This window comes from Mercenaria mercenaria, chromosome 13, assembly GCF_021730395.1.
Source record: "Mercenaria mercenaria strain notata chromosome 13, MADL_Memer_1, whole genome shotgun sequence".
In the NCBI taxonomy this organism is placed as follows: Eukaryota; Metazoa; Mollusca; class Bivalvia; order Venerida; family Veneridae; genus Mercenaria; species Mercenaria mercenaria.
This window is the reverse complement of record NC_069373.1, coordinates 65472661-65498752: the sequence shown is the minus strand read 5'-3', so window position 1 is coordinate 65498752 and position 26092 is coordinate 65472661. Positions and strand designations below refer to the sequence as shown.

General features: G+C 34.6%; 1 protein-coding gene across 1 annotated transcript in view; it reads right to left on the bottom strand.

The window, feature by feature from the left end:
* LOC123530249 (A disintegrin and metalloproteinase with thrombospondin motifs 9-like) overlaps window positions 1-26092 on the bottom strand; it is a 151327-nt gene that overhangs the window by 7173 nt on the left and 118062 nt on the right. The window contains exons 18-36 of the mRNA XM_053522100.1: window positions 25685-25851; window positions 25307-25433; window positions 24802-24928; window positions 24193-24409; window positions 23622-23951; window positions 23073-23312; window positions 22468-22635; window positions 21869-22090; window positions 20051-20209; window positions 19516-19695; window positions 5384-5548; window positions 4637-4810; window positions 4044-4214; window positions 3480-3671; window positions 3010-3145; window positions 1872-1963; window positions 1488-1582; window positions 955-1094; window positions 212-408 (exon numbers count right to left, since the gene is read on the bottom strand). Of these exons, the coding sequence (XP_053378075.1) occupies window positions 212-408; window positions 955-1094; window positions 1488-1582; window positions 1872-1963; window positions 3010-3145; window positions 3480-3671; window positions 4044-4214; window positions 4637-4810; window positions 5384-5548; window positions 19516-19695; window positions 20051-20209; window positions 21869-22090; window positions 22468-22635; window positions 23073-23312; window positions 23622-23951; window positions 24193-24409; window positions 24802-24928; window positions 25307-25433; window positions 25685-25851 (3299 nt within the window). The remainder of the gene's footprint in view (window positions 1-211; window positions 409-954; window positions 1095-1487; window positions 1583-1871; window positions 1964-3009; window positions 3146-3479; window positions 3672-4043; window positions 4215-4636; window positions 4811-5383; window positions 5549-19515; window positions 19696-20050; window positions 20210-21868; window positions 22091-22467; window positions 22636-23072; window positions 23313-23621; window positions 23952-24192; window positions 24410-24801; window positions 24929-25306; window positions 25434-25684; window positions 25852-26092) is intronic.

The following is a 26092-nucleotide window of genomic DNA, read 5'->3' as shown; positions in this document are numbered from 1 at the left end:
CTTTTAGCTCATTTACTGATTATTAAAGAGATCAAACTTTGATTAAAAGTGATTTTACAACAAAATTTGAACAGAAAACTGTAAAAAAATAAATGAAACTGTTAGTGGCCACAAGGCAAGTCTATTTACCTTCATGACAAAACAAACATCATACACAGGCTTGCTTAAATTTTCACTGCCACCACTTCAAATTTTATTAAGGTAATTTTACCTGCAATCTTTCAATCCTTTGTGAGGCATTCGTTCCCTGGGACAGCCATGTTGTATTCTGGGTGACGACCAGTCCCGTCCCTGAGAGGTTGATATTAAATCGCCCCTGTGGGCATTCTGCGGAACTGTAACAATCACCCGCAGATCCAAATGGAATGTGATTACCACTGACAGATGATGAAAACGTCAGATCTGTCACTGAAAAAGCAAAATTAAACAAATAAATAGAACGTTTACCGTGATGATATACATCTATCTCAGAAAATGTAATCTGATCAAGTACATTAACAGACAATGCAGTTTGCAACCTGAACTTGGAAATGCTCAACAATAACTGAAGTACATTTTCAGATCTGTCACTGAAAAAGCAAAATTAAACAAATAAATAAAACGTTTACCGTGATGATATACATCTATCTCAGAAAATGTAATCTGATCAAGTACATTAACAGACAATGCAGTTTGCAACCTGAACTTGGAAATGCTCCACAATAACTGAAGTACATTTTTTGTAACTTAATTTTGTCTTTGTAAATTCTTAAAATTTCACAATTTCTATTTAAGAAAATAAATATTTGCCTAATATGTACATGTTATGGACTTATTTATACATAAAACTGATATTATAGAAAAATGCACGAAAATTACCGGTAAAGCATTTACCGCTATTAAATATTATTTCTTAACAAAACCGAATACTGGAAAAGGATTGTTTTTAAACAGGATGGCACACATCTTATTTACCTTGTATCTTTAATGTGAGTATGTCAATTTTGATTTTAGTGTACGATGTTTTTCCTGCATTTCTGTACGGCCGCAGTCTGCATTCCTTGCACGGGGTCCGTCTCGTACCATTGTTAGGACATGTCTTCTGTCTCTTTAACCTATAACAATATATCAAACAATACTTTTATATTACATTTAATACTTAAGTTAGTATGTACCACTTTTCAGTGGCTTTCGTAGAAATTCAAGCAGTAATAGAGAGGTATTTTGTCTGTTCCAAATATGTGCAAAAAAACAATCTCACCTTCACAATGTGTTTCAATTGTATCTAGTCAGTTTCTAATTAAATTCACAAATTTCCAAGTATCACCTGATTACCCTTAAACTGTCCGCTATCCATAGTGAATGGGTGGGGTAGACAAAAATTTTAGAAACTGAGAGCAACCGTTTGGCACTGAAGGTATTTTGTTGCTTTTTAGCTTAATGCAACATTGACAATTAGGTGGATTTTTTTGTGGGCTAAACAGTGACTTGCATTGTTGTCAACGTACTTAAATGGATATATCTCGGAGTAGTTTTCTGTATCTCCAGCTGGTAGGGACAAGAATTCTTCTGGAATGGGCTTCTTCATGTTTTTACAGTATATCTGAAAATATATCAAGTTCAAAATATGAAAAATTCATCTGAGATGGGAACTTATATCAAGCCTTACTGCTTTAAATGGTTTTATAATGGCAACTGCAGATAACACAGGGGTATCCTTATGGTATGGAATTATTAAACTATTTCTTTTTCTGTAGTCTGATTAATTTGTTTTACTCTGTAATGGAACTGATTGTTCAGAATATGTCTACAGTTTACATCACTTATTAATCAAGGTTCATGTCATTCACTCTTGGTGAGGTACTAATTTGGAAGGAAACACAGTTATATACCTCCAGTAGTCTTCCATGTACAAACAGTTTGTAGCTGCCATCTTGTCTGATTGACGTCTGCTCCTTCAACTGTTTACAAGAACTTGCATAACCTACAGCAAAACAAATCAAATATCATAAAAGTACCAGTAACTAAAAGTTACAGACAGACAGTGTTCTTGTTTCTTTCACTGGTTTTTACATCACAAAACATTTCAGGTAATATGGCAACATTCCAAAGAAGACCCAAAGTGCTGCTATATGCAATATTTTAGGCACGAGAGGACACCTAGTTAGATCTACCAGCCTTTGCAAACCCACCATGCAGCTATCTCAGATGAAAGAATTCTACATCCCAAGTTGGGTTTTGAGCCCATAATACAATGATGTGGGAAGAAGTGAATGGATGACAGTAACCTTAACATCTTTGCTAAAGAGACCAGTATAAGAAAACAGTGAATCAGTGGCAGTAAATGAATTACTAATCCATGAGAAATTCGCTTTCAAAGCCTATTGTAATTAGAGAAACCATTAGGGAACAGCATGGATCCTGACCAGACTGTGCGGATGCACAGGCTGGTCTGGATCCAGGCTGGTCCCAAAGCCATTATGTTGGTTTTCTCATGGCACGGCTCATATGCTTTTGCAGCAGGGCAGTAGTGCTTTTATTTTTAATGTTTAATAAATCATACAAACAGATGACATTTGTTTCAGTGTACGATCAAACTACTGTAAATCTGTAATTTTTGTGGGCAACTAATTTTTTGTGTATTTCATGGTTTTGTCAATGAACTAGTCAAATTTCCACTTATCCTGGATGTTATCTTTAAAGTTTTCAATCCAAAAATTCATGACCCTATAAAACATTTGTTTCAGTAAAAATGTTTCAAAGTTCAGTCAAACTTCGTTCGCTAAAATTAATGGTATAGTTCAAGCATTGGAACAGTATACATTATAAAGTAATTTTGCTGGGACCTGATGATGAATTTGAGATTTGAGTGAAGGGTGGTGTCCCAAGTATTTGAGTTTGAGAACTCCACTATGTGAAAGATAGTTAGATCTTACTCTGAAACAAACAAATATTCTGTACATGTTAATCAACTACATACCCATCTATAATAAAGGAAAGACATCTATAATAACAGAAACCATAACTTACAGGGTCCATTGTAACACGGTCTTCTACCATTGGGTCTGTGAGGTTTAGAACATAGTTTCTTCTTTTTACGTTTTCCACTAACATCTACACATTGTACCTGTCGCCGTTCAAAGCCGTTTCCACAGCGTGAAGAACACTGGTATATAAAAATAAATATTCTATGCTCTATTCTTTAAACAACAACATGTATATTCCTAAGTACAAAATTACAAAATCGTTGTCTGCGAAATATATATGTAGGAGCTTCTCTACTTACATACACTTATAACTTCAAGTTCAAATGAACCGTTAAAGAATTTTACATTGTTTTGCTGCAGCAACATTTATAGATTACTGAATTTCTTATATGGATTCAAATGTGTAAGTTAGAAATTGTAAAGTTAGAAACTGGCATAATTCAAAGTCAATGAACTCTGTCATCTCTTAGCAAACTAATCAGAGAAATGCATTAAAGGTTACAAAATGATTACCTCGCCCCAAGGTGCAGTCATCCATCTATATCTGGCTTTGCAGGGACCATGGTTACATATCTGTGACACTGTTGGTTTATCCGTTACCTTGCAGCCATAAGGTACCTCCCCTGGCAGGATCCAACCCTCTTTGGTCACTGCCTGGCATACTGCTCGCCTTGACTGAATTCCTTCACCACAACTCACTGAGCACTGTAAATATCAGTCTTGCAATTTTAGAAACATTAATGAATAAGGTCGAATACTAAATTCTATATGGTACTCCACATAATTAACATTACCTAACACTACTTATTTGACCTGACAAAACATGTTAGCAAGACTGAAAATAACGTCTACTGGGAAAGGTCAACTTTCTGTGCCAAAGGTTATAAAATCAGAGCTTGGAGACCACTTGTCAAATTCATTCTCATTCTTGATCAAACTCAAGTTTGTGCTCAGAGACAACCAATCACATACCAGTAATTAGCGACTGCCTGGTCTGCCCTCCTCTTACTTTACAACAGTTCCATAGGATGCAATTAAAACTTGAGATCTGGCATATACCTCTATCTGCTTACTCACCTCGGACCAAGGACTTGTATTCCACATGAATGGACAGGGAAATTCACTGCAGCGTCTCTTTGATTTTGGCTTTTTCTTAGATGGACACAGTGTATTATTAGCTTTCTTCTCATTTGTATCAGCACAGAATACATCCCGAATCTTTGTCCCAAAACCACAGTCCTTTGAGCACTGGAAGACAAATTGAATACACTTACTACAGAGCATTTTGGTGATTATTATATTACTTAATTTGAAGTTCCTGAACTTATCTATATGCTAAAATTTCTTTATAACTATAATTCTAAGGTAATACTTAACAAAAAGATGTAAAATAATTAATTTTCATGGGATCAAGGATTTTGTGGTTGAATAAATCCACAAAATTTAATCACGGTAAAGCAGTAAAATTCCTACTCACTACATTTTAAAAGGTTAAAATCCACAAATTTTTTGGGTACAAAATATGTATAAGTAAGATCTCCTGTCAAAACCCTTCAACTCACATCATGGACTCTCCTACTTACATGATGGAGTAATTTACTTCATGACAAAGGGTGGAAATTGCCTCAAACAGAAAATAGAACCTAAGAAAACAAGGAGATGAAACAGACCTCTGACCAATCGCCTGTACGCCACATGTATTCTGAGCAGTCCCGTTCTGCACATTTCTTTTCTGAACGTGGCTTTTTCTTTCTGACACAAAGTTCATCAGGTACAATATCTCCATGACCAAGTCGACAAACAACCTTACGCTTCTGAACTCCAGACCCACATGTTGTTGAACACTGCAATAAATGGAAGATATGTCATATGAGGTAAAACTGTGTAAAACAATGTTAACTGATAAAATATTTAACATTCATTATAAATTGTCTATCTCAAACACTGTGTCTTGTTTATAAAGCTAACGTCTGTTTCATTTAAAAGTGAAATAATTTGTAATAACACTGCACTTGTGTTTCAATAAATTTTAATTTGATCCCCTTGAACTATGAAAAGTCTGTAAGTTCAGTAGAACGTCTTCTATAATACAACACTCCATTAATAAGGGAAACAAGTATTAATTGTTTTTTTAGACTTGAATCAGATACTAATTATCCCCCTTACACCTCCAATATATTTTTTCTTGACCTCAACCTTAAAGAGTCCCTGAACCAAAAGCTACTTTTCCCTATCATTATGACCAATTCTTGTGCCAAGTTTGATAATGTTTGAGGCATTTGTTGTACCTTTCATCGCAAAATACAAAATGTTATACTGAAAAATATCTGAACTTTGGACATTAAATTATGTTTTTATTGGTTACTGGGTATAGCTATGTATGACCCCTATAGTCAATGTGATGCAATTTGACTCACCTTGCTCCATTTAGTATGTGCCCAAGAAGGACAAGCATGCAGGGTGCAGCGTTTCGTGTTGCGAGGCTTTGGATCGACACATTCAGCAGATGGCTGGGTGGTACCACTTTCTGATACACAGATCACATCACGCTGAGAGGAACCAGTACCACACGATACCGAACACTGAAAAAAAGGAGAAAACATGGTTATTTTTCACATAAAAAAGAAGTAAGTTCTTACTCCACCTCCAAAAGGATTGTTGCAACTTTGACAATAAACAGGTTTCATAACAAGGACATAATTATGAAATAAATTCTATGTTTAGTGTCACCATCATTTTCAAAACCTACCTACTAGGCAGGAAAAAATAAAAAAACAGATTTTGTGTCTACAACTTATTTCTTGTCACAAATGAATGGGTTTAATAACAAGGGATAAATACAAACTTCTAATTTACAGAACAAAAACAATAACGAGGTAAACAGTTGTCTTAATAATGTGGAAATATTGAAATGTAATAGTTTCATTTTACATAAAGCACAGAACACTACATATTCCTATCTCTGTTACAGAGACTGAGAAAATATGAAAGAAAGTAGGAAAAAGTTGACTGCAAAAAAGCACATTCTTTTCACAACATTTTGCCTTTTAGCATTTTTTTTCAAGTGAAAATTTACATCAAATTTCTAATTTAACATTTTTTTTCTGTATAACTATGTAACCCAGCCTTTATAGGTTATTATTTTCATACTTAATACACTTATGTTCATAACAATGCACAGTAATCTGTTAAATAATTCATTACAGACTAATTAAACTTTAATTAAACCTTAAGGAATGCTAATGTATACATAAAACAGTTTCAAGGTTATACAATAAAAAGGCTATACAATTTAAACATCCCACAGAAAAGCAGTTCCTCCTACAGATGCCAAATGTTTCACCCACACTCAATTAAAGCGCTCATTAATGATTTGTTCACCTTGTCTGAATACTATATACCAAATGTACAGACATGCCAAAAATTAGGCTGACATAACAAAAATTTGCAGTGAAAATGGAGTTCAAACCAAACATCTGCAGGAACAAAATTTTAAACTTGAACCCTTTCAAACTCCTGTAAAAACAAAAATTACTACTTTTTTATAAAAAAAAATTGCTGTTTATACTAAAAAGTTAATTTTTCAGTGTAAACAAAACATCTATATCTAGTAATCAACTAAAATTTGAATACTGTTTCAAAGAACTCTTGTTACATTCCCGAGGAGTAATTCAGCCTACCCTTACTTTATTCAGCCTACTCTTACTGAGATCACACAACTTGAGTAATTCAGCCTACCCTTATTGTTTGTTTGTTTTGGGTTTAACGCCCTTTTATCAACAGTATTTCAGTTATGCAGGCAGTTAAACTAACTCGTGTTCCTGAATTCTGTACCAGTACAAACCTGTGCTCTGCAAGTAACTACCAATTTCCTCAGAGGTGGGAGCTACCCTTATTAAGATCACACTACTTGAGTAATTCAAGCTACCCTTATTGAGATCACATAACTTGAGTAATTCAGGCTACCCTTAATGAGATCACATTACTAGAGTAATTCAGCATAATTATCCTTATTGAAATAACATTACAGAAGTAATTCAACCTACCCTTATTGAGATCACATTACAAGAGTAATTCAGTCTACTCTTATTGAGGCCACATAACACCAGTAATTCAGCCTACCCTCATTGAAGTCAAATTATGAAAGTAATTCAGCCTACCCTTATTGAAGTCAAATTATGAAAGTAATTCAGTCTACCCTTACTGAGATCACAATACTCAGCTGACCAATTTTAGCATTCTCAAAATTTGTTTCAAGATAAATTTTGCCTCTTTGTAACTGTCTAATAATTGGATCAAAAATAAGAACCAACCAACAAACAAAAAATATGTTTTTGCTGTTTTCCTTAGTCTGGAGAATTCATGCGTAATTAATACAAGGGATTGAAAAACATGAAAGATTCCAAGTACTGAAAAGAACTTTAAATCCCTTGCTTTATTACGGTTATATCAAACAATCAAACAATAATTCATAACAGATTGCAGGTAGTGTGACGTCTTAATTTCATCATAATTATACACACGTGCAAGTTCAGACAAAATACTTAATCATATGAAAAAACATATTTCACACTGTGCCAATATTGTTCTAACAAATTCTGATGGGCTATCATTTTCTTCATTTTTTTTTAAAAATGTCTATCAAACTTTTCAAACAATGGAAAGAATATTACCATTCAGTTTTTAACTGACACAAAGTTCATGCAAAATAGCAGTATAAGATAATAAAACGTGAAAGTTTATAAGCCTTGCCAACAATATTTTTATGACGTAACTGAAGTACAAAGGTGCGTAACAGAAAAATAAAAGTTTACGCACTTACAGATAACGCTGAAGTGTAAATTGCTGTTGTGGCTTATTGTTTATTCAATTATCTTTTATTTCTTGCATTTTAATCATATAACGTTAATCAAAAGCAAATGGACCGAAAGCAACAACTGATAATTAATTACGTCAACTGTGTTGTTTACTCCCCAACTTTCATGCCAAATTCCATGATATTTGGCAAAGATCTAAATGAAATTTATGATATTTTTGTGATAAGGAGTATATTTTACCTTTTTGCACTTTTTGTGCTTTTACTGGGATACTGTGCAAAAATATGCGTGTCAAAAAGTGTGGATTTTTTTACCTTTGTTAGAGGAGGTAACAAAAGAAGCGTGAATTTCTAGAAAAATGTGACAATGTCGCTATATATAAGCTGGTTTGGTCAAATATTGAACTCAATTCCAACTTTCTTGAAATAAATATTGCCAAACTACTACTTGGAGCTGTTACACGGCTGTATGAAAATCAACCAAGATCTGACCTTTGCATGATAGAGGGGGGGAGCGGGGGTTCAGAAATGATTTTTGTGGGTGTAACTTGTGGTTGGGTTTTACATGTATCCTTGTGTCTGTAACTGGACGTTAGCGTTTAGACATAAGCTTAGTGTGTGCAACTTAGGGGGAATAGAGGGGAGGGGGAGGTGTTAGACATAACCTTTGTGTGTGCAATGGAGGTTAATAGACATAACATTTTTGTATGCAACTATGGGGAGGGAGTCAGACATAACCTTTGTGTGTGTAACTGTTGTAGGGGTTGGGGGTGTGTGACTGGGGGTGGGGTAAGACATAACCTCTGTGTGTATGTGACTTGGGATGCATAATTTGATATATCTGGTAAATTCAGCGTGTGTGTGTGTGTGACTGGGGGATGGACTGTGTGTGTATGTGACATGAGTTGGGTAATTAAATATATTCGGTAAACTCTGTATGTGTGCGCCTGTATGTGTGACTTGGGGATGGGCTGTGTTTGTATGTGACATGAGTTGAGTTGGGTAATTAAATATATTTGGTAAACTCTGTATATGTGCATTTGTGACTTGGGAATGGACTGTGTGTATATGTGACATGAGTCAGGTAATAACATATACCCAGTAAACTCAGTGGGTGTGTATGACTTAGGGATGGGCTGTGTGTGTATGTGACATGAGCTGGGTAAAACATATACCCAGTGAACTCAGTGGGTGTGTATGACTTGGGGATGGGCTGTGTATATATGGAATGTGTAATTACATATACCAAGTAAACTCAGTATGTGTGTGTGCCTTTGGCAGAGTATCACAGGAAATAATGCAGTCAGAACTAGCTACCTCTATCTGTAAAACAAATACAAGGCAATCAGTGAAATTCTATGTCTGAATTCTTAGATTCTTTTCCAGAAATAATTCATTTTCAAAATAAACAGACAAAATGGAATTATCTTGTTTGTTTGATGCAAGTGAGACTGGTATGCTTTTTAGAACAGAGAGAGTACTTGTTTCACCTGATTATTTGGTAGAATTGTAACCCAGTCTGTATGCCAACAGATTCAATGCAATTCATGAAAAAATGAAAAATTGATCATAAATATCCTGTAGGGATAGCAACATGCAGATTTGCTAATCTAAGGTACCTGTTTGGTACAAAGGAACAGAGTTACATCATTTTTGTATTAAGTAAGCATGACTATCTACTTGTGCAAATACACATAAGTCAGCTTCTAACACTCAAGATTAATAAATTGATATATATGATGATAAATGTAACAAATGCTGTCAGAAATCATTCCCAGCTACTACCCACAAGTCTATAACTTTACTGTCTTATCAAGCACATAGTTCACAGTTTTGTTCCTTCTGTATTAATTTCCATTCATGTTAGACCAATCAGAACACGTTATATATGGCAAGGGAGGAGCCTGTTGTCTCAAACATAGCGATTAGTCGAGTAATAAATTAAAATGCGGGTCAAAGGTCACGTAAAACAAGTTTTAAAAAATTTGAACACGACAAGTGGCTGCCAAACTTGGCAACCAGCTCGCCGTGATTTTTTATTGACAGAGCATTTTTGAAACAAGTACAGTCACATAATAACAGCAATGCATATAAAACAGACATGAAATTAAAGGTTGCACATCAGTAAAACGAATTCCCGTGTCGTTTTTTTTTTTACAACCAGACATAAATTGCGTGAAATGGAGCATCTTCAGTTTGATTTGTTTGGGTGTATGTTCAAATTAAAGGAGGTTAAACGTCTGCTGCAGGAAGTCATTATTTTGATGAATATGAAAATTATTTTAACAAGATAAACGGTAAGAAAATTGATGTCTTGTCGTTTATTTTATTACGTTATTTCATACTGGGAAGTATATATAATTTATACAAACGTAACAATGAAATAAAACAATTTACATGGCAATGAAATATCATAGTAATGAAAACAATTCATGCAATGATGCAAAATTCTGGCAGACTGGCAAATCTGAGAAAGTCTTAAATACCATATTCCAATTTTTGCTACATCAGTAACAAAACAATAATGTGATCGAATAGGTCAAAATATTATTGGGCGTCTACTTATTAGTGAACATCAGCGGAATGGAAAACGTAAACTTTGATGCTATTTTGAGCTTTAGAATGTAATTGTTTATCTAAAAACATACTACAAAAGCATCCATCATCAATATAAAATATTACAGTTTCCCTGTAATCTCAGGATAATAAATTTTGTTAGGAAGAGATCTGCGGGTTATAATATCGGCAATAGTTTTTTTGTGAGGTAATCTGGTTATCGTACTTTTAGCCCCGTTGTCTTCTAACTGTCTAGTCCTAGTTTTGGAATACTGACGAAGGAAAGATAAGACCAAGTCTGATAATTCAGTTCTTCTTTATAAATGGGTACATCATATAAATCCAGATTATATATCTAATGCATTTGGGAAAGTCTATTTGCAATACAGCTGCAAGCAATAAAATAGGTATTTAATGAAATAGTAGCAATACTTTTGCCATATAAATGTGCTTCACATATTACATAGTGCAACCAGTTATTTGAGTGGATATCTATTTGCAATAAAAAGAAAAACTTTAGAAATTCAAGTTTTTCTCCAAAACTCTATTTGCAAACTTAAGTAATAACAGGCCAATGAACTTCTATTGCAACACCTAGGCCATCAGTGGGATTCTATTTGCAATACATTAGCTTCTGAAAGTAAATGCAACCAGTCACAGACCAATAAACTTCTATTAGCAATACTTAATTCTCTGCAAGCATATTATAGTGTCAGTTATAAATTAAATTCTATTTGTAATACTTAACACTGACAGATGTCACCGAGTTCCATTTGCAATACTCAACGCTTTAAGAAATTGACACAGAATTCTCCTGTTTGTAAAACCTTAGCCACTTGAAAGTTAAAGTAACCAGCCATAAGCCTATGAAAGGAATTATGTAAAGCATGTATGAAAGGCATGCCATCAATGACATTCTATTTGCAATATTTCAGCCAAATTTAAAATCATGAAAATCAGCCAAAGGTTGTGGATCAAATGTTAAGAAATGAAAGGTTAGATAGTAGGACATTCATGATGTGAGTATTACAATCAGTTTACAAGGTTAAACAAACAGCTGGTAGATGTGATCGCAGCCAGACAGGGGGAAATGCCAGTGGTTTGGACGCGAGCCAGGTACGTTACCTGTACTACTAGCCTACTATAGACTGCCGCTATTTCCCATATTATCTGTCCGATTAAAATATGAACCAGTTTTCTAAGCTGTTGTAATAAAATTGTACAGACAATTTATAATATTCATTCTCTGATTAAAGTCTCCTTAAAATATCAAGTAGTTTTCAAAAATCTTGTAAATGAAAAATTAAAACTTTGGATTTTTAGACAATTTACTAAATATCTATGAGAAAAATCACTTTGTAGCCAAAATTAGTATACCAGTGAATGAAAAATCAGTTTGACTTATTCAAATTTTAAAGATATAGGGGATATTACATGAGTGTCTTTTCATATTGACTTTATTAAACGAGTCAAAGAAAATGATAAAATGTGAGGCTTTACCAAGCATTTAATCAATTCTATTTGACAATATAAGCTTTTCCTGCAGAAACACTGAAATATCTTCTTTCGTTACCTATTATGGACCAAGTCTGTTCATAAAGACCCTAGGTGCCAAACCAGGCATAACTTCATCAATGGCTGGCACCTGGGTAGAACCACCAACCTTCCATAAACCAGCTTCCTCACAACAAGAATTCAATGCCCAGAGTGAGGCTCAAAACCACTTCAGGTAGGGGCAAATGTTTTGAAGTCTGAGCCATCTTAACCACTTAGACATGGCGGCCCCAATTAACTCTTCATTAGCCTTAACTTTGATATTTAGTGATGCAGTTATTGAAATCTACTGTAAATTTTGTCGCTATAAATTACTGCAAAAAGAATTTAAATTGTGTGTGGGGACTAATTTTCACAGATTCTGAATTCAAATCCCCAAGAAAAAAGTTAAATTCACATAACTATATTTCATTGAAATATGTGGATTCATGCTTGCACGAAACAATATTTTTGGTTCAAATCATGAATTTTTTTGCCAAGTTATTTTTTTTCCAAGGTGTTTTTTTATTAATACAGTAGTAATAGAGTAGTCTATATTTTTGCAAGAGACAATGAAAAAAAACTTCAGTTGGCCACACCTTCATTATAACAGAAAGTGTGAACTCAAGCAATGGTGAAGATTTCACACACTAAATGCACTTCAAAATGTGAACAATTTCCTAGACAAAACAATTCCAAAGACATTAAAAAATGTTCAAGATTGCTTCACTGCCAACATTTCGAACCAGACATATTGTATTTTTGACAAGTGTTGCTCCCTATCAGAAATGCACTGAAATTACTAAATTCCAAGAAAGCTAATGCAGCAAAAATTCAAAATTTCAGAAATGTTGCACCATGTGAAATGATAGACTCATCCATGATTATGCTAGATTTATCTTCTTGTGCTAAACACCCATTCTCTACAATATTTGAGATATTAAACTACCTTACGTTCCAGGATTTTAAGTGTTCTTTGTAAGTAATTGACAACTTCCCCACATGAATCAGAGTTGGAGGACAAAGTAAACACTTCATACGTCTTCTTTTTTTATCATTGCACAAACTTGCATTTCACCATTGCATAAAACCCACAACCTCAGGAACAGTCCCCTAATGCCCTCCCTACTAAGCCAACTGGCCAAACTCCCTTTAAATTATCAATCCGGGTAAACCTCATCAGTTTAAGTTCTAAAGTCTTACCTTACCAAAGGCAGAAAGATAAACAACATTATAATGCTACCATTAATATGTCTTGTCAATTGAACTTTCCTAATTATAAATTCAATAACAAGGTAAGGTTAAGTTTAATATCTTAAATTTTCAGTTCAAGTCGGTTCTTCTTGCATTTAAAGCCTCAACTACTCTTGAATGACTTGTTTAAGTTTTTTCATTATGATGTCACACGCAAGTTGAACAGAACAGAAATAAATAAAAAAAAATACTTGAAGAAATCTTTGATTTCCATTGGTTTGCTTGTGAAGCATGTTGATATTTTAAAAATATATTTTATGAAATATACACATAATTTACAATTAAAAGGTACATGTGAAAAAGAGACACTTTAAGATTGCTTATAGGGAGAAATTCATTACTTTTCTATTTCTTTTTACTCTGACTAAGACATTTTAACTCAATTCATGTACATATGTAGCCTACTACGTAACAATGTGTTTACAAATTCATACTCGGCATTAAAGTTAAAAAGAAGGTCAACTTTATTGGAAATAGATCAACTTCTGTAAGTTCAAATGTAGGTCAACTTTTAAAAATTAATCAACTTCTTTAAAAAATAAGTTCAAAAGTAGGTCAACTTTTTTAAAATTGATCAACTTCTCTAAGTTCAAAAGTTTTTAAAAATAAATCAACTGCTCTAAGTACAAAAGTAGGTCAACTTTTTAAAAATAGATCAACTTCTCTAAGTTAAAGTTTTTCAAAAATAAGTTCAAAAGTAGGTCAACTTTTTTAAATAGATCAACTTTTCTAAGTTCAAAAGTAGGTCAACTTTTTTAAAAATAGATCAACTTTTCTTAGTTCAAAGGTAGGTCAACTTTTTTAAAAATAGATCAACTGCTCTACATTCAAAAGTAGGTCCACTTTTCAAAAAAATTAGGTCAACTTTCTTTATAAAATAAATCAACCCCAAGCTCAAAAGTAGGTCAACTTTTTAAAAATAGATCAACTTCTCTAGTTCAAAAGTAGGTCAATTTTTCAACAAAACTTTTAGCTCTACTTTTTCCAAGTATTTTAACAAGTGACTTCCAGCTTATAGGTCTTATGCTCCATATTTCTGAGCTAACCTGACATATCACATTAAAAGTGCAAAAGAAAATGAAGGAAGCTTTCAAGGAATCACAGCCAAATAAAACACCCTTTCACTGACTGCTGTGCTAATGTTTCTAAGAACATCAAAGATTGTTCAAAGCCTTAGACAATTACAAACAACTGAGAAATATAAGCACCTAGTTAGTTATTGATGTTTTTAAGAGACCAGAGGATTTCAGACAGCTTCCTTGTCTTCTTTTTGCATTTCATAAGCAGATCTGAGCTGTGCCATGAGAAAACCAACATAGTGCCTTTGCGACCAGCATGGATCCAGACCAGCCTGTGCATCCGCGCAGTCTGGTCAGGATCCATGCTGTTTGCTTATGGTTTCTCTCATTGCAATAGGCTTTGAAAGCGAACAGCATGGATCCTGACCAAACTGCGCAGATGCTCAGGCTGGTCTGGATCCATGCTGATCGCAAACGCACTATGTTGGTTTTCTCATGGCCTGGCTCATCTATATTTTAGAACTGAATGGAATGGTAATTTCTGGTTCCTAGCTCACATTACTACTGAAAGTTTGTTGATGTAAAAATCTTAAAAATATAACTGCTGGTTCTCATATCAACAATATAACCATTAAATTATAAAGGATATATTCATTAAGACAGTGTGGTATATTTTTATGATTCTGCCACGAACATTATTTAGGATGTTTCATTTACTGCTTTTCAACAGTATGTATGTAAAATACATCATTCAGTCAATTAGCATCACAAAGTGTTCTTGATTTCTTACCCGGTAACAACCTGTTCTTTGCAATACCATTCCAAGGTTGAGGGCAAATAACCTTAGTCGTTTCATCTTAAAGAACATATGCCTGGCTTGGGATTCAAACCTATGATCTACAAATTAGAAGCATTGCACTTTACCTACTGAGCTAAGCAGGGTGGCCACATATTAATCAGGTGAGGTTAGGCATTTGGTTCAATTGATATTTTGTGAAAATGTTAAAATTATTCTGCAAACACATTTTTCTAGCACCTCCAGATTCAATTACAAATCCTTATCCAACCCTTCCCCCACACCATCCCCCTCCCCTCATGCCATAAACCCCTATCTTCTCAGCATCAAGATACCATTTCTTAACAGTTTTTTAATTATATGATTTTGGGGATTAAATCTGAGTTGATTTTTTTTCTTTAGACAATCATTAATTACAGCAAAAGCTACATTATTCTGACAGCTAAAAATGATTATGATGTTGTAAATGAGGCTAACAGACACACCCCATCATTTACTGCATGTATAATACACTACAGCTAATGGATTAAGATTAACTAATCTGGTTTTGGATTATATCCAGAAAATCTAGCAGACTTTTACAGTTTTCTAGGCTATATTTTTCATCCTAGTGTTTTTGTGATCACCAAGATTAGAGATTATCCCACCCAAGATGCAACACTACTGTCAGACTGGTTCATTGTATAATTAGCCTCAATTATTCATAGACTGGTTTCATTTTGTTATAAGTGAATAATTCTCACAATACATATTACATAATTGTTTCACGATTTACAAATTATCTGCTTGACTGTTAACAGTGTTTTAGTAATTGCACATCCGGAGAATGTTTTGCCATTTAATCTAATAATATCAATGCATAAATGTTTCTGTTTCTCACATAAAATTATTAGATTTATTTTTTTCTATCGTGTATGTCAATATCATATCTTTAGAACTGTTTAGTATTTAAAACAAATATGAAATAAGTAATTTCAAAGCCTGAAAATTTGGATGGGAATCCTGGTGTTTTTATTTTGTGCCCCTAAGTATGATTTTAGGTTTATTTTTGTCACCACCATAGTTTAGGTCATTTAAGAACTTCCAAGCTTCATTAGTGGAGGAAAACCAGTCATTATTTCAGGCGCAGATTGGCATCTTGCCAGAACCATCGACCTTCAGCAAGCCAGCTGAGTAGCACCCAAGCTGGTTTCAAGCCCACAGATATTGGGAGAAAGTGAATCAAAGTCACTCGACCATGGAGGCTCATAATACTTTGAATGATGTAAGCTAAGCTGCATCAATAGCTGGGCCCTTATGAGAGGGTGGTTGGGGTGATAGTTTACGCTTATTAAAGGTGACAAGATTTCTTTGCCTATCTTGTCTGTAATAAAGGTTCGCTCAATTAGCATTCTGATTTCTGCACAAGAACGTCCAGAAAAAAACAACTTTTACATTGCCTTTCTACATCTGTTGCTAAATGTTTTCTTACACGAAGTCAACGAAGAAAAGGAAGTTAGTATTACAAAAAAGCTACTTTTTAATTCAAAATATGGTAAAACATGGTTGACTCAAGGTCACAAGGAATTAGCAAAATGATAAAGTTATCCAGGGTTTTAAAATGTTGAAAATTAAAGGAAGAGACCAAAAGACCTCATGAACAGCTTACGAGAACCGAGGTGCCTGAGCCAATGATGCTCAAGTAAGTGGCCCATCACGGTAGTTTAATACAACGCTCTTATTTTATTTTATAAAACAAACTGAAGATGCTCCACATAGTTATCGAAATTTATCATCAACTGATAATAATTCCATTTTCTTGAACTTTTTGTACTTAGTTCTTTTTTTCCCAGGCAAGTCTTTCAATCGACTTATGAGATAGTATATATGTAAGGTTGTAAAAATAAATCCACACAGTTACTAACACAACCACTGAAAATATTAAATTTATCTATTCATTTTATTTAAATAAACATTTAAAAATAAAATCACTGAAACTGTATCACATTATGGATTCTAATATCAAAATAATAAAAAATATAATAAAATGCATGTTACGTCTGAATATATGAAAAGTAATGTATATACACAACTTATTTAAAATGACAATTGTAGACACAACGATGGCAATGTATGAACTTTTGGCCTTTAAAACAGCTACTCGATTCTTTATTACTGTATAATATTATACAGTCAAACCTGAGCATAAGGAACGTGTCTGGGTCAGGTAAAAAAGTGGTCATCTGAGCCAGGATGTGATTATTCATAGGTTAATGTACACACAGAGTGTTTAACCTTCACACTGCTGAATTTCTAAAATGAACTGGTCCATCATTCAATTTAGGCAGTACCATTAATTATTTGATGGGGTGTTCACTGAAAATTTACTGACTGAATAGCGAACAGTGCTGACCAAGATTGCAAAGGCAAATCACTTGCCTATAGCTGGCTAAAGGTTAAATAAAAAATTCAAATAATGGTCCTTCACAACAAATGGTTATACTTTCAAGTTTTCTTTTAATAGCACAAGTTTGACTGTATTATAGAGAAACCATGAACTAAGTATATACTGTTGAACCTTGTTCACCCAAACTCTACTAGACCATCAATATTTGTTCGAGTTATCAGAAGTTCATAGCATCGAACAAAATACTTTATAGTGATTTTGTTGGGGGCGTGACAATGAGTTCAAGCAAAAGGTGATATTCAAATTATCAAAGTTCAAGTGAACAAAGTTTGACTGTATCTATTATTTTACCTTCCAATAACAGCATTTCTATTTAAATACAGACACACCCCTAGTACTGTAAAAGCCAATCATCATACATCGTAACTAACATTCAAAATTCCTTCATTATTCAAGCAGGAAAAACACAATCATTAGCTCATACCAGGGAATCATCTTAGTCACTTATACTGTAACAGTTCTTTCTCTTTTGGTATTTATCTTAGTTTAAATGAATACGGTTAAGGTAGTATACCATTTTGACAATAAGAAGTTCCTGCTCAACTATGCGTTCTCCATTTGCAATTCTGGCACTCTCTGGCGCTTGTACAAAGGACCGTTTATTTGCTACAAGTCTCATTATTACCAACGAAAGTCAAAGCAACTCATGAGAATATGTAATTCCACAAACATTGCCAACTCCTTACTCAATAAGGATCCAATACCTCAAGTCAATTCATCTAACCTTAACAATTATCTGGTCGGAAAATCCTCAAATATCATATCGGACAAAATAAAACACACACATCTCAAATGTTTTTCTTTCTTTCGTCACAAAGACAATAACGCTTCTGTTTTTGGCACATTTAGCATATCACTCAGTCTACAACCTGATTTCATATTGTCTGTATTGTTTCATCACTAACTATCAGTGTACAATGAACTTCCATATATAAAAAATTCTAATTAAATAGTAAATTGTTCACTATTATAAACATGAGAAATTCTTATTTACAAAATAACTACTATTATGATTATGACATAAATTAACAGAAACATCACTAAATATACTCAAATATATACATGTATACATTAATAAAATAATATTAGTCAACAAAAAATATTAAACATTGTTCCAAATCTGAGATCGTGACATCCTTAAACAAAAATGGCACTTGCGAAGTGTCTTTTATGGCTACTGGCCAATACCGTCCCTCTTTCAAGTATTCCTTTATTTTTGTATCAACAGGGTACATCATCCGTGTTGGCTCTTAAAGAACCTTCTCGCTTATTATTCCATGTCTGCAAACAGTAACTTGAGCAGTTTGTTTCAATGTTAAGGCATTTGTTTTGCTTTACGGACGAGTATATGCCCTTCAAGCGTCCATTTTGCACTTTTTTCAATTCCCAAGTTGTACTCTTTGACATCTGCATCAGTGAAGTCTCTTTTTGCATCAAGTTCTGCATCAATACTCAGTAAATCTTCACCTCCGTAGTTACATATTCATTCATTTAGTTACAAATTCAATTGTGAGGTTACAAATTTAATTGTGAAGTTACATATCAAATGACTTTCCTGACCTTATATTGCACTGTTTTTGCAAAATCTCACAGTTCTACCCACAAAAATTTACCACTGTCAGTTCCTTTCTTTGCACTCTCCATCACCCGCTAAACTACCGGCATCAACCTGTTGAAGCCTGTTTACAGAAGTGTCATTTCACACTACCCGCTTTCACATCGCAAACACTGGTCACACATCTTAATTAATTTCAATCTATCAAAACCCTACACTTATCATTAGCACATGCAGATAAATCTTACCGAACATGTAGTTAAAGATAAATATTTTCTAGGGCAATTGGTAACACAACTAACGGGGACTTTATTGACTACAGAGCTGAAGAAAAAAAACTGCAACCCTCAACACTTCTGTTTAAAACTTTTGCTTAATCTATCATACTTTATTGAAAACTTTTCCTTCTTTTCTTACTCATTCTATGCACAGTGTGTTTCATACTGGTGAGCTTTCTTAAATGCCTTAAAGACCGCTTTCCTCTGCCATGCCGTAAACGATGCCGTAAATGACGCCGTAAATATTGGTTATAATAATGGCGGTAATGATTACTATAGTAGGGGTTGTTTCTTACCGAAGACCATGGCCCCACTTGCCAATTTCTATTTTTAGAACAAGGGCCATTGTTGCAGATTCCAGTGTCTGGTGGCCGATTGAAGATATCGCAGCTAGGGTCTGGCAAGGATTCCCCATCGGCTGACTGACATTTTACAGTCCGCTTCTGCATTCCAGTTTCACCACATGATTTGGAACACTGAAATTAAACCCACAGATACTGAGGATAACATTCACAATATATCTTAATCACAAAGTACATAAATATCTAGAATGTATGAAAAATACTTTAAAGCCAGTCAATCAGATTATGAGCATGTCATACGGTTTGTTTTTAACTCAAATTTCCAAAAAAGTCAATAAAAAATATACGAATCCAAATAGAAATTTGACTATATAATGAGCCATACTGAAAGTCAAATAAATTTTCAACAGAATGTATAAATACTATAAAATGTGCAAAACAACTGCTCCATAGTTAGCACTTGAAACTGTAAAACGTAGATGTTAACATAAAAGACACTTTGCAAATCTAAACTTTCAGTAACCCTTACCGGTGACCAGTCCCCTTTGACCCATTTAGGGCAAGCACCCGCATCACATGACTGTCTTGATTCAGGTTTCTGGTCCTCGGCACAGTTCTCGCTGGGTCCCTTCTCATCATGACATAAAACCTGTCGCCGTTGCCAACCTGTCCCACATGATGCTGAACACTGAAACATAAAAAATTCTATTAACATTTTTGTCTTCCATAAAAAAAGGTAAAACAACTGGATATTATAACCATGGAAAAGCCATGTTGACTGAGTGATTTTCGCAAAAGCCTTCCCCAGATATTGAACTCAAGACCCTTGATCCATAGATTTGCGCTCTCCCTATTGAGCTGATCATAGATGATCTTTTAGTTAATAGCCTTGTCCCCTGTGGACAGAGCTAATTGGCAGAACAAAAAAGTTAGGATCTTACAGAATAACCTAGAAGAGGTCAGATTCCACCAGGAAATATAATGTAATTTGTACATTATATATGGTCACCTAACTCAATTAATTATACACAATTTTGTATGCCATAAAAACAATACATCACAGAGAAGGGTTAAAGACCTGTTATTATGACCAATTAACTGATATTGTTCCTAGCATGCGGTCATTAAGTTAAGATGATTTAATGACTTCACAAGTCCTGTGATCAGTTTACATGGATGCTGGGATAATATTTCATTGTTTTTTGTTTGTATTGGCTTTCTGTTGTTAAGCAGTAATTCATTTTTGATTATACTGGTGTGGTGGTCCCGAATTCCTTGCTACAGTGAAACACTGCTCACTTGAGTATCAACGCCTCACGCCTCAAGAACCCGAGATTGCAGACGCAAAGCATATGGTCCCATGCTGACTTCTTATTATTTTCTATGCTTACTTTCTTCAAAACCTTGGATAACTTAATTCATTTGCAAACTTGGTTAAATAAGTCCTCTGCAAGTAATAGACAACTTCCACGCACACTCAGTGGAGGTTGAGAAAGAATACACTAAATGCTGCCACATCATTTAAATGCCATCTAACCCCTATTTTGGAAGAAAAATAGCCTAATGGGCAATATCTGGTCTCACTAGGATCACCTTGTCTTTCAAGAAGCAGTGGCCAGCTGTGAGACATTAATCCCCTTGATTACAAGCAGTAGGCACATTTTATGCAAACAAGAGGTGAACTACCTCTGTACACTATACAGACACAAGAGTATTAATTTTTACAGCATCATTATTACATGCTGTAATAGGTAAATGGCCTCTATAAAATGATCCAGATACAATGGTCTAACTGAGTCAACCACTGGACATTATGAAATACTGGTCAATGAACTTCAGTGTTTTGACCAACATACACAGTTTGCACTTAGTTTGGTTTGGTATGATTTTAAATCGCATTTTTGAACAGAATTCAGTTTTGATCAGTTCTTCTATTGAATGCCCAGTGAGTATGTATCAATTTTAAGCAAGACTTCACTGACATATTCCCGTAAGAGGTGAAGGTTATAAACTTGAAGGTTTCAAAACATGTAGAATCTACACTATCATGAACTGCAGCAATAACAATATGAAACTTCAACTTTAACCCATAGTTTACCCTTAGCCTGTTGGCGGCAAATGATTCTGCCTTTGCGACCAGTGCAAACCAAGATCAACCTGCACGTCAATGCAGGCTGATCATGGTCTGCACTGTTGCCATTCAGTCAGTATCTTTTTTGGTAAGCACCCCTTTTGACAGTTAATGGTACTGTCCAAATTGGAAGATGGACAAGTTCATTATAGAAATTTAGCAGGGTAAGTGTTAATATGTGCTCTTCTCAGAAGACTGTACAAAAGCAAGACTTACAGCACTCCAAGGTCCTATTCTCCAGTGACTTATGCCGACAACCGTGTTGGTTATAATGACTCCAATATCAAAATCTTCTGGTTTACATTCATCCAGCGTGCATTTGCGTTCCAGTTCCGGTTTGACATCCATGTCACAGTGGATCTGGTCGGCTGATTTCCGGTCCTGTAATGTGCACACGACTGCACGTGTCTCAATACCGGATCCACATGTCACTGAACACTGAAAATAATACCAATTCACTATTAGTGGCGGAAAAAATAACAGACTGAATATTTCATCATAATAAATGTTTGCAATCTTTTTGGGAAAGAATGTCAGTGGTGTAGCACCACCTTAGGATTGTAGTCCCAGGCACATTTTTGTAAAAAGTTATCATTGCATGGATAACCGAATTTTAGTATAAGGTATTTCAGACGATGCCCCTTAATGCATTCTGAACAAAACATGTGTTTTGGGAAGCAAGGTTTTGAGCCACATCTGTCTGTCATTTGGCAACTTTTCCAGCTTTTAAAGGGGTGGAGGAAGACCCCTGGTGCCTCTCCAGGCATTATTTCTAAATGTACAAAAACATCAACCATGAATTTTTAAAAACTTACCTCTCCCCAGTCACCAGTCCTCCAGTAGCCGCAAGCTCGCTGTACGCATGCTTCAGTTTCAGCTGGTTTTGTGAGCTGGTCACAGTCAACTGGGTCCGCTACTTCATCTTGATTATTCATGCATGTCACATACCTCTGTTTGACACCTTCACCGCATGATGCCGAACACTGTCAAAAATAAGGACAATTTAGATTTCGCATTTTTCTTCTACATACAGTTTTCAAAAGTTGACAATAAAATATTCATGCAAAAAATATTTATATATCTTCATCAAAACTTAGCAAAGATCAAATTTTTTTGTACCAAGAATTTCAGACAGCCGAAATTCTGGTTAAAATTTAATTTTTCAATTTTATCTACTGCAATAAATTACAATATTCCAAATGTTTATTCAGTTGCAACACGTCCTATAATATGGCAGTAAATATTGCAATAGTACATATTAATGGAAGCTATCAGCTAGATGTTACAGATTTTACACCTACTGGGTTTGCAACCAAGTCCTGTAAAACCATGCTAAAATTTCCAGGAAGTAGACTAAAGAGAAATTAAAAAAATGTTTGAGCTTCATTTATAATAACACAAAAAACATATGTAAAATTACCTGTGTCCAGCTTCCAGTAGTCCAGTGATAAGTGACCTTTAGTATTTTCTTAACAATTCTCTGTTCAATCCTCTTCGTGGTGGTGGCTATTGTTGTCGTGGGACATGGGCCATCATTACACTGCCGTGTCTCGTAAGGTCGTTGTGTGGCGTCACATAGGAAGTCATCGAGAATTTGTCCAGAAGTGGCTTCACACTGAATGGATCTGATCGCAATGCCCATGTCACAAGTTGTTGAACACTGAATAAACCAAAATAATAAACAGTAAACAAAAGAACAAAATAACATATCAAAAGGATAAAAAAACTTATATTAAACAAATAATACAAGTAAGTATTGTGCAATAACCACCTTTAACAGAATTCACTGTTCAGATAAAAACTGTTTTCATCTAAACATAAAAAATGAAGTACTCTGTTTTAATCCATTACCATGATTACAAAAAATTGTTTTTTTCTTTGCCAAGCTTCCCTGTTATGATTTAAAAATACTGAAGTTTTAGCAGTTTTGAAAACAACATCTGATTCTACAGGGTATAGAATAACTTACCTCTCCCCATTCACCAGTCGTCCACCTCGGACATGTGCCCATGTAACATTCTAGTTTATTTGTTGGTTTCTGTTTATAATCACACTTTGTTTCTATAACTTCCTCTTCTCCGATGTAACACAGCACTTTACGATGTCTGTGACCATGTCCACACGTTACTGAACATCCGGTCCAATCCTGTACCTGCCACACCGGACAAGGTTGTGTATTGCATACCCTTTCAACCACAAGATCTTTCTTACTGCAGTAGGAATCATCAACCTTTTTCCCATTAGTGTCAGCACAGACGGCACTACGTTTCTGGCCGCCACTTCCACAAGTTGCAGTACACTGAAAGACAACAGCATAATGTGATCTGTTAAGTACTGATGTTAAATGTTTAATCAAGTCAAGATTAAGCAGCATATTTTTTTTTTGCTCTTTGGTATATCATTACCTTAAACAAATTACCCTATCAAAATGCCTCAACAAAACAGGCATCATTTTCCGTTCATTCTTTTTTTAAACACTTTTCAACACTGTACCTTTTCTAAAACAGAATTTGACCTTGATGAATAATTATCATACATACCTTAGACCACTCCGAATATTTCCACTGAGTATCCCGACATTTTCCATAGCAGGGAACACGTTCCAAAGGCTTGGGTCCAATTTCAGGTCGTTTCTCACAATGTGACATATCAACAACTTCGGTGCCCTTGTACCGACTGGACACTACACATGTAATGTTCTGTCTTGCCACGCCAGTACCACAATTCGTGGAGCACTCATCACGATGTACTCTCCAACTGGAATGAGCAAAATAATCTCTAAGCATCTTTCTCAAAAGAAGAAACCATTAAAGATTTCCACTTTTTTCCCTAAATTCCCTGTGTATATACTTATGAAGTAAACATTACATTTGGCATGCTCAAGCTGTGAAACTGAATAAACTATTAATCTTGGACAGTTCATTAATTTCTTAATTTAATGCAAGTATATTGTCTCTTTTAATGACATTTGGGATATCTGCAAAATAAAACTCTTTCACTTAAAAATTTGAAAACCAGATTCCTGGATGTACAGTCTCATTTGCCGTGCCTGCGATACAGATACTGTTATCATCATCTATCAGGCCTTTCTCTAAAGCAAAACTTACTCTAATGTAGAGACTGGATTGCATCTCTCGTGTAAAACTTACTTTAATGTACAGAATGGATTGCATCTCTCGGACTCGGGGTATGGTTTCGGCATATTTTCACAACGCTGTTCAGACACTATAGCATTGTCATTCTCCCGGACACACTTGATTTTACGGTACCGCATACCTGAAAATGTGCAAAACATCTATATTACAGTTCCAGTCTTTCCCCTCACTATTTAGAAATACAAAATAATAAACATTAAGAGACGATAAAAAAATGATACTCTGGATGATTCGACAGAAGACAATACATTTTTATACCTCTAAGATTTCAAGGGAAGTTGTATGTGACTTGCAAAAACATCTAAGTACCAGTCGAGATTAAATGAAAACTATGTAGATTATTTGCAAACTGCTACAAATAGTTTCACAATTCTCTTTTTAAAATAAAAAAAAACAACCCTTCTTGCCTTTAAACTGTAACCTTTCTTGCATTATCTGTACGTTTTTCCATTAGAAATGAGGTATACAATTACAAGACAGTTTAAAAAATCAACTTTACCATTACAAATATCATTGCATTTAGTCCATTCAGTTCCCTCCTTCCAGCCGAAGCGTTCGTTCTGGCGTAATGACATGGTATATGAGAAGTGAATTTTTGGCGGATTCAAGTCTCCAACAGACAATACCTGTAATGATCATAACACAATAATAATTGATACTTTGAAAGTCTACAAGAATGAATCAGAAATGCTTCACAACTAAGGAATTTTTAAGATGGGGAATATGTAAAAATTGTTTGCGTTTTACTTATATCCACATAACTTACACATATAATAAAAGTTACTGCAAAAGAGAAGTAAGTATGCTTTGGTGTGTGTTTTGGATCAATTTTCTTTCTTACAAAAACAGAAACAGTCAAAACTGTCCTATGCAGTACCTGTAATTGAAGGTCTTCACCAAGGGTTCCGGTTGAGTTTATTCTCTCCTCAATAGTTTCTGAGCCGGTATAGAAGAGGGCAGCACCTACAACATCTATCTTCTGTGGGTAGGGACTGATCTGGTAGTGACCATTTAATAAATACTCATTGCGTAAATTAATAAGTGCTGAAAAACAAGCAGAAAGTATAAAAGTCATAATCTCTATTTAAATTAAGATGAACAAAGAATTCTATCTTATAAACTAATGTAATGGAATTAGTTCTGATTTCATAGGGGACAGTTCTAGGGACCTCTATTATCAATTCTTGTTTAACAATGAAAAAGATAAAAAGTAATTTTTAACTGTGAGATTACAGATACATGAAGAGGTTGTTATTAAAATTACTTAACCTTTAGCCTGCTGGTG